The sequence below is a fragment of the Quercus lobata genome, chromosome 4, assembly GCF_001633185.2.
Source record: "Quercus lobata isolate SW786 chromosome 4, ValleyOak3.0 Primary Assembly, whole genome shotgun sequence".
Lineage (NCBI taxonomy): Eukaryota > Viridiplantae > Streptophyta > Magnoliopsida > Fagales > Fagaceae > Quercus > Quercus lobata.
In genome coordinates, this window is record NC_044907.1 from 78,335,150 (window position 1) to 78,351,550 (window position 16,401).

Genomic DNA, 16,401 nt, shown 5'->3' on the forward strand with positions numbered 1-16,401 from the left:
GATTGAGAGACCACACTTCTTGGGTACCATGTAGAATTGGGATGAAGATTAGAGATATTCTCAAGTTTTGGTTTTGAATTTCACAGCATCAAGGTACGCTTTCTATTCTTTGTTCTAGAATTCAAGGTTACATGTTATCTCTCATGAATGAAGTTGATCCGTGATTGTTGCTTCCGCTATGTGTTTTGTATGAGATGCAAAACAAGATTTTCCAACAATTAGTATCAAAGCGATCTTCAATATCTTGCTGGTGTAACATGCGATTGAGTTTTAGAATTAAAAATAAATAAATATATAAATAAAACGTTTTCTTGGTGTTTTTAATTTCTGCAATAAATTTTCAGCATAATTGTATCTTTGAATCCATTTGCTATATTTTATATATGAGATATATATGTTAGATTCAATTTTTCAAAGGTGACCATGGTAGATCTTTTAGTTACGGTTTTGACTTTGCTAGTTTTTGTATTAGTAAGATACACCGTTAATGTTCATAAAAGATTGATGGTCTAACTTCATTAGGATGAGATTGATCAAACATTATGCTAATGCTAGAATTAAAGTATTTTGGTTACTAGTTAAAATCCTTTAACGAAATTTATTCCTAATGAGTTTAGGATTTTGTTTTCAAGGTTTCTAGCATTATTATGGTTTTTTATCTTAATTTTGAAAACCTTAATGTTTGATGTGTGAATCTTCATTCATAAAATCAAAAGGTTTATATATATATATATATATATATATATAGAAAATAGCAAAAAACTGTCAAAAACAGTTGTTGGAAAATTCTGAAAAAATTCAGTTTATGCGAGTTTCAATCGATAGAGAATTCCTTTTGATCAATTGAATGTACTTTTTGATTGATCTTAGAGGAATCGAGAATCAATCGAGTCAGGTAGAAACTCTATGATGAAATTCTTCATTGTCTCGATCGATCGAGAATTCCCTTTGATCGATCGAATCTTAATTTCGATTGATTGAATAGGAATCAAGAATCAATCGAATAAGGCAGAAGCTTTGTGATGAATTTCTTCATTTTTTGATCAATCGAGAAACAGGTTTGACATATCGAAGGCACTAAATTTTGAATTTTCACTTGCTTTTTGATTAAGTGTTAAAAGTTTGATAAAAAGCAAGGTAATGTATGAAGAGATTACACATGGTTATATATAAAGTGATTAATTTTATAGTCCTTAAAAGTTAAGGACATTTATTAATCATTATCTAACTAAAAGACCTAATGAGATCAAAGATGTTAGTTAAATAGAACTCTTAGTCCTAAATTGTTTAGGACCTCTCTTTTAAGAAACATTCTAATGAGATTGGAATTGTTATATGGTTAAAAGTTTTTAATTTATTTTAATTAGAAGTTTTAATGAGATTAAAGCTTTAATTAAAAGGTATATAGTTTCTAATGAGACTAGAATTCTTAATCTAATAAGTTAATGATAGAGTTCTACATAACTAATTTTTGATTCATTAGTGCTTAAGGAATCTTAAATAGTTTAGGATTTCCATTTTAGTTAGTGATTCTAATGAGATTAGATTCTTCAACAAGTGCAAGGTTATTAGTTGTGATGAGATCATAATTATTTAAGGAAAACCCAAAAAATGAGTGGGAGTTCTAAAATAATGCTTTTGTTAAGTTTATTTTAATGTGAATAGATACCTTGTCTTGACTTCAAGTCTTGCATTCCATGCAGAGGGTATTTACTTCATGGATTACATGATTAAACTTCTTTGTGATTATGCGAATGTTCGTTACTCTATTGTGACGTGACTTAGTAAAATCACTTCGAATTTAAACAATTAAACACATTTGATGTGTAGGGTTAAAATTGTGATTAGATCACAATGATTTCAAGACAATCCACTTGTTTTAAAATTTCTAGTAGGAGAGAGATACAAGAGTTGGATCTCACGGTCTCCATTATCGGTTCATAGAAGGGTGGATAAGCACCTCGTCTTGGTGTATATGCCTCACAATCCTAAATGAGGGTGTTTTGTTTCATGGTAGTACAAGTTTAAACACTATAAGGGAGATAAAATGTGGCTACACATGATTCTAGATAATGGTATACACTAGACTAAGTGTAATGTTAACCTCCCAAAAGAGCTATGTCCAATTTATTGGCATGTCATAAATAATTAAATTGTTTAATTATATGTGACAATTTATAAATGAACTAATGGAACATTGTCATAGTCCTTGAGATGCATTGTATGTGATTTAGTCACAGAAGATATAAATCACAAGTTTCTTGTAAACTTAAAATATAGTTCGTAGTCGGTGATGAAATTGGGCGTTACATCTACGAAGACTATAACACATAAACTAAGATGGTTTGTCTTGATCATGGAAGTGAAGACATTTAGTTGATGTGTTGATGTGTCTTAAGAGTTAAGACATTTTGAAATAGACCGTTGTGAGATTAATTATTCAATAAACAACTATCATCTGAATGATTAATCTCACATTTTCTAATTTCATAGACTCTCAATCCTAAGAGGATAGTGAACCCGATCATGAAATGTAGGTTACTTTGATATATCAGGAGTGAGATCTAATATTCATGGTCAAAACCTCAGTATGTTGGGTTTCCACACATAGTGTTGAGGGAATACATATTTTTAAGATGAAATCCATAATCTCTTTTTATAAAGACACGAAATATCCCCTTGAGATGAGTTTAATGGAAACTGGTTATTCAGGGTGCCTACTTTAGTAAGGAGTTAGTAAAGCTTATATTTATTGAAATCGGATTTCAATAAATGCGAATCACTAAAAGATTAAACCGGATACTCAAGGATAAAATAATTGTTTAAAAAGTGACAGTTCATTATGACTTTGTTCATTATGGATATTTCATGGAGGGGTTAAATGATATCATTAGAGTCTTGGGATATAATTGATTAATAAGGCCTAGAGTGCAATTATATTTATATAGTAATATTAAATATAATTAATAGTAACTTTGGACTTGTCAAGAGTTGACAGATAAGCCCAAGGCCCATTGGAGCTAGTCTTATTTGTTCCCTTTGGTCTCATCTCAACCCACAAACTAACGCCCAATTGAGTTGGCCCAAAATGCTAGCCCAATTGTTTTACAGATATATATCATGGAAATGGTGTGTTTGTGAGTGTAAGCCACTTTCTTACTATCCCTTTAACACATACATGTAAACTGATTAAGAGACCACACTTCTTGGGTACCATGTAGAATTGGGATGAAGATTAGAGATATTCTCAAGTCTTGGTTTTGAATTTCACAACATCAAGGTACGCTTTCTTTTCTTTATTTTAAAATTTAAGGTTACATGTTATCTCTCATGAATGAAGTTGATCCATGATTGTTGCTTTCGCTGTGTGTTTTGTATGAGATGCAAAACCAAATTTTCCAACAATTACTATCAAAGCGATCTTCAATATCTTGCTTGTATAACATGCAATTGAGTTTTAGAATTTAAAAAAAAAAAAAAAAAAAAATCTTGGTCTTTTTATTTTCTGCAATAAATTTTCAGCATAATTGTATCTTTGAATCCATTTGCTATATTTTATATATGAGATATATATATGTTAGATTCAGTTTTTCAAAGTGGACCATGGTATATCTTTTAGTTAAGGTTTTGACTTTGCTAGTTTTTGTATTAGTAAGATACACCGTAAATGTTCATAAGGGATTGATGGTCTGACTTCATTAGGATGAGATTGATCAAACATTATGCCAATGCTAGAATTAAAGTATTTTGGTTACTAGTTAAAATCCTTTAAAAAAATTTATTCCTAATGAGATTAGGATTTTGTTTTCAAGGTTTCTAGCATTATTATGGTTTTTTATCTTAATTTTGAAAACCTTAATGTTTGATGTGTCAATCTTCATTCATAAAATCCAAAGGTGTTTTTGATAGAAAATAGCAAAAAATTGTCAAAAAAGGTTGTTGGAAAATTCTGAAAAAATTCAGTTTATGCAAGTTTCGATCAATAGAGAATTCCTTTCGATCTATCGAATGTACTTTTCGATTGATCGAAGAGGAATCAAGAATCGATCAAGTCAGGCAGAAACTCTATGATGAAATTCATCATTGTCTCGATTGATCGAGAATTCCCTTTGATCGATCAAATGTTAATTTTGATCAATCGAATAGGAATCGAGAATCAATCAAATGAGGCAGAAGCTTTGTGATGAATTTCTTCATTTTTCGATCAATCGAGAAACAGTTTCGACTGATCAAAGGCACCAAATTTTGAATTTTCACTTGCTTTTTGATTAAGTGTTAAAACTTTGATAAAAAGCAAGGTAATGTATGAAGAGATTACACATGGTTCTATATAAAGTGATTAATTTTATAGTCCTTAAAAGTTAAGGACATTTATTAATCATTATCTAACTAAAAGACCTAATGAGATCAAAGATGTTAGTTAAATAGAACTTTTTGTCCTAAATTGTTTAGGACCTCTCTTTTAAGAAACATTCTATTGAGATTGGAATTCTTATATGGTCAAAAGTTTTTTTATTTATTTTAATTAGAAGTTTTAATGACATTGAAGCTTTAATTAAAAGGTATATAGTTTCTAATGAGACTAGAATTCTTAATCTAATAAGTTAATGACAGAGTTCTATATAACTAATTTTTGATTCATTAGTGTTTAAGGAATCTTAAATAGTTTAGGATTTCCATTTTAGTTAGTGATTCTAATGAGATTAGATTCTTCAACAAGTGCAAGGTTATTAGTTGTGAAAAGATCACAATTATTTAAGGAAAACCTAAATAACGAGTAGGAGTGCTAAAAAAAACCCCTTTGTTAAGTTTATTGTAATATTAATAGATACTTTGTCTTGACTTCAAGTCTTGCATTCCATGTGGAGGGTATTTACTTCACGGATTACATGATTAAACTTCTTTGTGATTATGCAAATATTTGTTACTCTATTGTGACGTGACTTAGTAAAATCGTATCGAATTTAAACAATTAAACACATTTGATGTGTAGGGTTAAAATTGTGATTAGATCACAATGATTTCAAGACAATCCACTTGTTTTAAAATTTCTAGTAGGAGAGAGATACAAGGGTTGGATCTCACGGCCTCCATTATCGGTTCATAGTAGGGTGGATAAGCATCTCGTCTTGGCGTATATGCCTCACGATCCCAAAGGAGGGTATTTTGTTTCATGGTAGTGCAAGTTTAAACACTATGAGGGAGATGAAATGTGGCTACGCATGATTTTAGATAATGGTATACACTAAACTAAGTGTAATGTTAACCTTCCAAATGAGCTATATCCAATTTATTGGCATGTCATAAATAATTAAAATGTTTAATTATATGAGACAATTTATAAATGAACTAATGGAACATTATCATAGTCCTTGAAATGCATTGTATGTAATTTATATGATTTAGTCATAGAAGATATAAATCATAAGTTTGTTGTAAACTCAAAATATAGTTCGTAGTCGGAGATGAAATTGGACGTTTCATCTGTGAAGACTATAACACATAAACTAAGATGGTTTGTCTTGATCATGGAAGTGGAGACTTTTAGTTGATGTGTTGATGTGTCTTAAGAGTTAAGACATTTTGAAATGGACCACTATGAGATTTATTATTCAATCAACAACTATCATCTGAATGATTAATCTCACCTTTTCTAATTTCATAGACTCTCAATCCTGAGAAGATAGCGAACCCGATCATGACAGGTTACTTTGATATATCAGGAGTGAGATCTAATATTCACGGTCAAAACCTTAGTGTGTTGGGTAACCACACATAGTGTTGAGGGAATACATATTTTTAAGATGAATCCGTAATCTCTTCTTATAAAGACACGAAATATCCTCCTGAGATAAGTTTAATGGGAACTGGTTTTTTAGGGTACTCACTTTAGTAAGGAGTTAGTAAAGCTTATATTTATTGAAATCGGATTTCAATAAATGTGAATAACTAAAAGATTAAACCAGGTACTCAAGGATAAAATAATTGTTTACAAAGTGACAGTTCATTATGACTTTGTTCACTGTGTATATTTCATGGAGGGGTCAAATGATATCATTAGAGTCTTGGGATATAATTTGTTAATAAGGCTTAGAGTGCAATTATATTTATATAGTTGTATTAAATATAATTAATGGTAATTTTGAACTTGTCAGGAGTTGACAGATAGGCCTAAGGCCCATTGGAGCTAGTCTTATTTGTTCCCTTTGGTCCCATCTCAACCCACAAACTAAAGCCCAATTGGGTTGGCCCAAAATGCTAGCCCAATTAGATAATCAATTATGTATAAAAAGGGAAACACATTGAGTTTTCTAGATATATATCAGGTAAATGGTGTATATGTGAGTGTGAGCCACTCTCTTATTATCCCTTTAACACATATATGTAAACTAATTGAGAGACCACACTTCTTGGGTACCATGTAGAATTGGGATGAAGATTAGAAATATTCTCAAGTCTTGGTTTTAAATTTCATAGCATCAAGGTACACTTTCTATTCTTTGTTCTAGAATTCAAGGTTACATGTTATCTGTCATGAATGAAGTTGATCCATGATTGTTGCTTCCACTGTGTGTTTTGTATGAGATGCAAGACCAGATTTTCCAACATATGTGGCAACCACTTGTTAGTTGAAACTACAATATTCCGACTGTCCCCCACCCTCCAAGAAGAGCCTTCAGTGATGATATCCCTTATTTCCAACGAAATCCACTAAACATACGATGGATTATTACCAAGTACTACATCCATAAAAGAAAAATTGGGAAAATACTTTGATTTATTGACCCTATAGAACAATGAGTTTGTATTATGTATCAATCTCCAAACTTGTTTAGCTAGTAAGGCTAAATTAAAAGCTTGAATATCCTAATAGCCCATGCCACCACTCTTCTTTAATGTCCACAGTTTCTTCCAATTAATCCAATTGATTTATTCTTATCCTCTGTCTGCCCCCACCCATATTTAGCCAAAGTAGAGTTGATAGTATCACATAAACCCTTTAGGATTTGAAAGATACCCGTAGAGTAAGTAGGAATTTCTTAAGCAACTATTTTAATAAGAATTTCCCTACTTGCTTTAGAGATGAATTTCTCTTTCCATCCCATCACTCACTTAGTAATTTTCACCTACAAGTCCTTAAAAGTATTCACCTTTGATTTACCCCCCACCATAGGAAGGCCAAGGTATTTTTTACAATTCCCCATAACTCTCACCCCCATTAATGCCTGGAAATTTGCTTGGACTTCTTGTCTTGTGTTTCTACTAAAAAAGATGGATGTTTTCTGTCTATTGATTGCTTGGCCCAAAGCCACCTCATAACACCCAAGCAAATGAATGTGGTGTTGACATTCCTCCACAATAGCTTGACAGAAAATAAAGCTATCATCAACAAAGAGAAGATGAGAGATATATACCCCATTAGGACATGACAAGATACCATGCAAGTTTTATGATTCCTTTGCTTTTCTAACCAAAGTTGAAAGGCGCTCCGCACAAAGCAGTAAAAGACATGGAGATAATGGATCTCCTTGCTTTATATCTCGTGATGGATTGATAAACCCTCTAGGTTCCCCATTAATAAGCACATCTCACACTGTTGTTGCACTATTATATACCTACAAAATAGAAATCCTATAAAATAGATCACTACTATATACCTATAGTTTATAGAATAGACCACACTTGTTATTCTATCACATCAATCCTTATTATCAAAAAAAAAAAAATTCTCATCAATCCTTAGGATGGATTCTGTAAAACTATTTGTCCTTATAACATTAGTTTATTCAAAGTTAATGCGAGTTTTATTTATACAAATTATAAAATTTTGTTTTAGATGTGTACTTTTGACCGATGGATCACCAAAACTGCGAAAGATTGTGTGAATTGCTAATAGAAAAATTAAATTTGGAAGAGAAAGCTGTGAAAGATTGTGTGAATTTGCTAATAGAGAAATAGAAATATGAAATTAGGAAGAGAGAGAAAGGGAATGGGTTTAACTGTACCTAGTACCCTATATCTAGTTTCGTTCTCTTTAGCCTCTTTGAGATAAACTGGAGGCACAACAAAGAATAAGAAATATATAGCTGGATTTGTGCGGAAATTTTAGCAAAAAGTAGTAGCAAAGAGAAAAAAAAAAATGATCGAAAGTAGCAACAAAGAGAAAAAAAAATTTATAAATAAAAATCAGAGTATGTTCAGTTGCACAGTTCAAACTGGAGAGCTAATTCATTAAAGTTGTAAAATGACAATTTTTTTCCCATGTTTTCACAAGCCTGAAAAAACAAAAAACTAAAAAGAGCCCAATGGCTGTTTTCATTTTTCTTTATAAACGAGAAACAAAAATTGTTTTCTCTTTTCTGTTGTTTTGAGCTTACCAAACGAGTGTTTTTGTGCTTGGAAATAGAAAATGGTCCATGGAAACAAAAAATTGATAAAAAAAACAGTTACCAAACATAGCCTAAGCTTCTTCCAGACCAATCCCCAAACAACCCAATTCCCGTCACCACACTCTACTGCTGGCCTCCTTACTAAATCCGCAAAACCAAATACCACACTGCCACAAATACGATAGTGAAATCCAAATCTTCCTGAACTAGAGTTTAGTTGTTTAGTTGGACTTTTGGCTGGGATTTTAGTTTTCTTGGTGGCTATCTAATTAAGGCCACGTGCCTTTGTTGATGGAATTTAAAAAATAAAATAAAATTGTTCAGTGTTGGCAATTAATTTGTCAACTGCGATGGTTCCAAAAGATTTGGAATTTCTTAGATTGGCTTTCGCTTTTCCTTAGGATAAAGGGATTTGGATTGTCTGAAGATTAGGATAAGTTTAATTTGACAATAAGTGTTTGATAACTTAGATTGTGATTTGGCTTTGATGTCTGATTTTTTAATAATAAAAAGTTGGCCACATCGATTAAAAAATTAGCACATCATTGTTTTATTAGACACATAAAATGAAGGACATTTTAGAAACCAGCAGTGTATTTTGACCTCAAATTTTTCCTGGTTTCCTCTAAAAGAAAATAAAAAATTATGGTCTGAAATAAAACCTGTACTAAAATTTATGGAACAAAAACAAACATATATTTTTACCTTTTAAATATAACTTTCTTCTATTTTTTATATACAACAATATTTTGCTGAATGACACCAAAACTTGGAATTCAGACATAAATTATAATAAAATATTTAACAGTTTGTCCTCAAATAGCCTTTCTTATTATCCATGGATAGAAAAGTATCTTAACAGACTTAACTAGAGTTTTTTTTTTTTTTTTTTTTTTTTTTTTTTTTTTTTTTTTTAATACAGACTTAACTAGACTTCTTTTGCTTCAAAAGGTAAAAATCTAAATTCGACATATACATTACAAGTTTTTCTCAAAAAAGAGATATACATTACAGATGAGGTTTTGTGGGTTAGGCATTATACTATCATTGCTCAAAACAAATAACAAAATTCGAAAATGAATTTAGGTAATAAAAACTGAAAATATATAATGGAGTACATGATTTATTTGATTTAAAGACAAAAGGTCTAAATAGGGAGAAAAAACACATGATACCAATCAGAAACTGAAAGTTCATCAGCTATCTTTCTAAGAAAAAAAGAGAGTAATTTTTGGCCCTAAGCCAATTATTAAAGAAACAGTTATACATGGTACGCACAACGAGATAGCTTACATCCAAGGCTTCACATTCCTGTCGAAGATTCTTGGTCTATAAGTTGAAGCGACCATGGCAAGAAGAAGGTGAACTTGTTTCCATGTGAATAGGATGACAGGAACAATAACAAGACAAATGATAGGAATAACCACCCATAAATTTCCGTCCAGAATAATGGAAAGTGAGGTACAAAAGTTGACCATCATGGGTGCTATGGAAAAGATAAGAGATGAAAGGCCTATTATCATTTTTGGGGGTAAGGATATGAGATCTTCCTCTAAATTACGTGATGTGATTGTATGAAACACCAATAATGATGTTGTGGCAGAAACTAGGAACAATGCATTGGATAGCATAAAGAGCATAAACACCTTATCCTTTAAGAACATTGGCAAGCTTGTATTTTGATTGTTACCACCTCGAACTGTAATTGCTGCTGCAAACATAATAATAACAATTAAAATAGCTGGCACTGTACAAGAAGAGGTTGTCTCCTTGATCCAATCTTTTGCCTGATCAACCAAGCCCTTATGGTTCTTTACAAACAAATCTTGAGGTGTAAAACCCTTGTCGTTTTCAGCTTCTATTAAGGAAGGACTGACAACGCTCTTCACTTCCTGTGTTTATTATAAAATAAAAAATAAATAAATAAATAACTCACATCGCAAAATAGTTTAATATATAAATAAAATATTGAGCACCTTGTAATTTTGCGTGTTTCATATCCCTAATTTAAATAATCAATATCTATGGCTAAATATAACTTGAATGAAAGATTTATAGGAGTAAAATTTTTATCATTGCTTGATGGTTATAATTGACGCGGGTGAAAGATGGAACAAGGGAGAATTAGGGCCACCTAAAGATAAGGAGAAAGATGAAATGGGAGCTAAGCTCAACTAAAAGATAAAATTGATAAAATTCAATACAAAAGACTTGATACTGGACTTCCATATCTTCACATAGGTTCAAGACACCTCCACACCCTTAGTTACTATATAATGAGTATGAAAAAATCAGTAAGATCAATATTTAATGGGCAAACTTAAGGCACTGGCAAGCCATCAAAGAAAAAGATGTAACTTCTCAAGTATATTCAACACATTAAATGACGACCATTACTCAAAGATCTTACACTTCTATAAAGACAGTGACCAATAATAACTACCCACAATTTACTTCGAGTTTAAGCCAATAATCTTTTCTTTAGATCTTTTGGAAGCCCTATCAATAATTTCCATCTAATCATTTTCTAAAACACAAGACAAATGAACACGTTTCTTATTCATCTTGCCTCACTCGTGAAAAACATGGCTAGATGAATACGGATGTATAATCTTCTTTGCATTGACTAAGATTGAAACGGCTTGCACCCAGTCACATCTTTGATTGTTGATATGAAATCTTCCACACCAGCTTTAATTAATTTGTCTTTGCATGTAGTTTATCTGCTTTCATATATTGTTTCACCTTTCACGAAGGCTTTCCAGATGGAATCTAACATCTCTATACCATTATGACATTCAAAAGGAATGAATCAATGAACTCCAACAATAGATCTAAAGTAAGATTATATTAACCTCAAGTCAAAGTGTGGCTTATGGGTTCAGCACCGTACACAATCTTTGCGACGCCAACACTATCAATTCTTCACCACATATATATGAAGATGATTCATTTGCATGACTATGACAACTATTAGTTTTTGATCTTCTGGAAACTTTGCAAGTATAAAGGACGTAAGAAAAAAATGTAATTAATGTTAAATTACCAACTATTCCAAAAACTTAAATTATTGAGATATGGTAATTTATTTATTTAACTATATACTTTTAACATTCCTCCTCATGTGTGGGCTCAAATTCCATTTTAATAAGTGAGACCCAATACATGGGATTTTAAATAAGAGGTAATGTACAGGAGATAAGGATCGAATTTAAGACTTTCTGCTCTAATATCATATTAAATTACCAATTGGAACAATCGGTAAATTAACAATCCAATGATAGGCTTATTAAAATTCACATCCAATAAAATGATATGAGGGGAGTTGTAGCCTTAGTATGCAATCTAGTTGGTAACCAAACTTTATCCCAAAAGTAAGAAGAGTAAGGATTCAAAAATATAAAAAAGAAAATTCTAATTTTGAAAAGATACCTACAGCTAAAAGTTTGAGAACATGGAAAAAACTTATTGGAGAGGCTAAAGATATATCTTGTTCGCTTGACGAGGGAGTAGATGTACCTATTTCAAAAAATTGTTCATCATCTATCAAAGTGACAGCAATGATTAGGTGAACTTGGTGAAGAAGAGAGCAGTGGGGTAGGAAAAATATTATGTTCTAATTTCCTCTGTGAAGCTATCTTTCAGCCTCATTACCCAACATGAAAATTCTTAGTTTAAACTATTATGGGCTTGGAAACTCACAAGCAGTTAGAGACATTCACTGTTTTGTGAAGGAGTTAGATCCCCAAATTATGTTTCTTAAGGAAATTACTAAACTTGTTTACTTGAAGAGCTGAATTTATGAAGTTGAAGCTGGGAATGAAGTATACTTTGGGTGTTTCTTTAAGGATTTGGAGTAGCCAAAGAATCTGATGCTTTGATTACATGAATACTTGATGCTATTAATCAAATTTGTAAAAATTTTCATTTAGTGTCTTTTGTTAGCTAGTGTCTCACTGAATTGTAATACAGCTGTTCAACCATTATTAGTGTTGCTAAAAAAAAAATACTATTTATTAGTTTGAAGAATATCCATATTTTCTGTTCCCAAATATATAACTTGATTATTTATCAAAAAAAGAAAAAGAAAAAAAAGTAAGATAATTAATCATACTGTCGAGGAGAACTGAAAACAACTCTGCACTGAAATTTTACCCAAAAAAAAAAAAAAAAAACACTGCACCGAAAGTATACCTAAATAATATAAGGGTTTTAATAATGTAAAGCGAGAGATGTTACCTTAAACCATTGTAGGTCTCTTTGCATATGAAAAGCTGCGTCTGGAATAGTATTACGTCTGGCGGAAGGTTCTGTCATCGCCGCCATGTGTAATATGTTATTTCCTCCGCCATCTGTTGCCGCTAATATTGAGTCCTTTAAACTGAAACAGTACAGAAGACGAAATATTTCATACTGACGGTATAGAATGGCGCACATAAATGGGTTTCTCCCTGTGAACACTTCCTCGGCCCACACAAGTTCAGGACATGCGCTCCAAATAGCAGTAACAAACTCAATCATCCCTTTCTTGGTTGCTTTGATGATGGCCTTATAAACAAGACCCTTTTTTAGTTGTTTATCACTTGAACACTGTAATTCTTGGCACATGCGAAGTAGAAGTTTTTTGTATTGGTGCTTCGATTCATAATCATATGTTTGTCTGATTCCTGAGTCAATAATTAAAACAATGATCAGTCAACTAGATGAGGAAAAAAAATGAAGTAGAATTAAATTTTTTAACACAATCAATCACTAATAATCAAATATACGGAATTAATTGATTAAATATATTGTAACCAAAAGTTGAAGGAGTTTTGAAACAAATAATAAGTTCTTCAAAGTGAAAAAAGCAAATAATAATAATAATAATTTAATTAATAAAATTTGCTTACTTAAAAAATAAAAATAAGAGAACTATTATTGATGGGTATAGAAAAATCATTAGGTAGTCCAATATAATAGAGTTACTGGCAGGTTATTAAAAAAAAAAAAAAACTATTAAATAATTGTCGGTTGAAACTTTCTCTTAAAAAAAAAAACTATTAAATAATTATGTTACTTAAATTCCTTATAATATAAGGACTATCTGTAATAGAAAAGTGTGAAATGATGGAATAAATAATTTCATCTTATTAGATTCAACACTTTGTTTATTTATTGCTATACACTTTAAGCCACGTGACCAGCACACTTCACAAAACAAATTAAATTACTTGTAGCTTAATCAAAATGACTACTTAAACTACTGTCGTTTCTTCTTTCTTGTCTTTCCTCTCTTCTAGCTTCTTCTTTGTGATTAATTTCTAACAACCTAGGCCACCTATAAAAGGAATAGCCTATCTCAATTTGCTGAAGTATGAGTAAAAAAACCACAAAATACTATCTACATCTAAAATAAATTAATTGACACTAACTTAAACATCAGAAGCGGACATACTTTAGTAGTCTCTTTGATCAACTTTCCTTTTCTTGCAAATCCTAAAAAACCATCAAAAACTCTAAATTTGGACACACCCAATTGACAATTTTTGGCATTATCAATTATATTAGAGACAAACAATAAAGTATTTAAGATCAACCGTGAGAACACCTTTCTTCCTCTATCTAAGATCAACCATGGGAAACACCTTTAACGAGATCATCTTTCCAAGATCAATCATGAAGCTTTTACACCATTAGATGATGGGAAGGCCAATACTTAATGAGACCTTTAATATATATGTTCGAAGCCATCTTTAACCACAAAATTTGGTAAACCATCCATTGATATTAAACTTTCACATTGCACTAGTTTTTGATGCGGGAGTTTACTATCAAATGTAATATCAGTTTTTTACATTTCCAAATTTCAAAGTAGTTAGAAAATTGTGAAAGTCCCATCTATTTTGTGCCAATGATTGCACAGGAATCGTCTTCGTATAAGCTCTTAACTTAGGTTAACTACCGAACTTACTAGTGCAAAGTACGACAGGGTTTAGTCCAAGTGGATCTCGAATCTTGAGTTAATATTCTAACATAAAGAAAACAAGAAATAAAACATAGGAGAATAGAGATAAGTATATATGATGAATTTTCTGAAAGTCTTTAGCGTAGTTTGGCGAATATGAGACTTGTGGGCAGTGGAATAATGTATGCGGCTAATTGCGTTTTTGAAAATATTAGAAATGCAAACTATTTTATAATATTTTTTACAAACTATTGATGTGGTGAGTTATTATTAGTAAGTGAAAAAGTGATGTCGATAGTAAGCTCAAAATGAGAACCAGTAGGGATTGACTACATCAAAAGTTTCTAAAAATATTGTAAAACAGTTTATAGTTGTAAAATTACTCATAGGGTTTTTGTTTCTATTTAAAGAAAATAAAATTGAATTAATGTATATATGTAATAGTTAGCAACACCCAACAAATTCCTCTGAATTACATATTCCATATGGCTTATAAAAAAAAAAAAAACATATTCCATATGAATACAAATCCTCTGTACTATTTTTTGTGTTCCTTATATTCCACCAATTATAATTTGTCATGTATTTATTTAATTTTCCTTAGCATGGAGGATTTGTATTCATTCCATATACCATAAGAAGAGATTTAGGAGTTTTCTATAAGCTCTAAACTTAAAAATAAAAATAAAAAAATAAAAAGAAGAAGATTTTAAAAGTTTTCTAAAATAAATTCTACCTTCTAAAGCAGCCTACTTGTGAACCAAATGTTTTGTTGGCATTTTTTTATGTTGTGAGTTAGCATAATCATTGTTAACTTTTATTTTTTTTTTTTTTTTTTTTTTTTTTTTTTTTTTGAGATAATATAAATAGAAGAAATAGGGGATGAGGAAGGAGGGAGTGAGAAGACAAAGATTAGTTTGAGTGTATTTTAGTAAGCATTTATTAAAAGACTCAATAGTAAATAATGATCACCACATATTGATAATATTGGGTCATTCTAATGCATTTATTATCATCTATTTTGTTTAATTATGGTCAGCTTTTAATGGAATGTGCTTGCAATTTTAGTTCTCACGGTGGGAAGCTCCTTATTCTCTACTTGTTGAAGTATTGGTTTAGCCCATTAAAACCAATATACTCGGTACTCTCTGACCCATATATATACACCATTTTCTTGTGTTTGGCGTGACTCAAATGTGTGTGGTTTTGGGCCTGTTGGCCGAATATGGAAGAAGACAGAGAGGAGCGAGGGAAGAGGTGTAGCTCTCCTTCCTCTCACACACAAACACTCCACTTTTTGTATGGCTTCTTCCTTTTATTTTTATTCCTTATAAGGTATGTTGTGCTCCTATATTTTCTTACAAATTGCTAAAAATGCTATGTTAGGGTCATAGTTTTATGTAGTTGGCATATTCTATGACAAACCACACTTCTTTTTTTGTAATTAAGTGAACCTTGTTGAGGACATATTTGATGTAATTGGCTAATCATTTGACAAAACGCATTTTACTTGTAATTAGGTATATCTAGAATGGGTTTAATACTTCTAGAAACAAGTGTTCAAGTTTAGTATTAAAGTCATGCAAATCTGACCAAGAAACAAGTGAAGAATGTGCTGCTTATTAAGTCTCGACAGAATCATTTCTATCGAGATTTAATGTTGAAGCTTGATAGAAGCTCGACACAAGCTGTATCTATCGAGAATTACGAAATCAAGTTTTCCAGATCTGATTACATGCATATCCTTGAGTATTTGTGTAGGGTTTCTTTTCTGACAACCCTAGACATATATGAGGATTATTTAAGAGCCGTCATAGTGGATGCAAGGTCTTGAAAACAGAATTCATGCATATTGTGATCGAAGACAAATATTGCTATAGTTCATCATATTCTCTATAGAAACTATTGTATCTTTACACCAAGTGTTTTGTGACCAAGGAGCTTCCTAATCTTCATTGTAGATGAACTGAAGAACTTTGCAGCCAACATCTTTCTCAAGTTAGTGTGTTAGTCACGTATTGGGATCCGTGCATCATTGGTTAGTCACATACTGGGATTCGTGCA

At 31.3% G+C, this 16,401-nt stretch overlaps 1 protein-coding gene across 1 annotated transcript in view; it reads right to left on the reverse strand.

The window, feature by feature from the left end:
• LOC115985863 overlaps positions 1 to 12,998 on the reverse strand; it is a 73,262-nt gene extending 60,264 nt beyond the window's left edge. The window contains exon 1 of the mRNA XM_031108761.1: positions 12,630 to 12,998. Coding sequence (XP_030964621.1) covers positions 12,630 to 12,998 — 369 coding nt within the window. The remainder of the gene's footprint in view (positions 1 to 12,629) is intronic.
• Between the last annotated feature and the right edge of the window lie 3,403 nt (positions 12,999 to 16,401).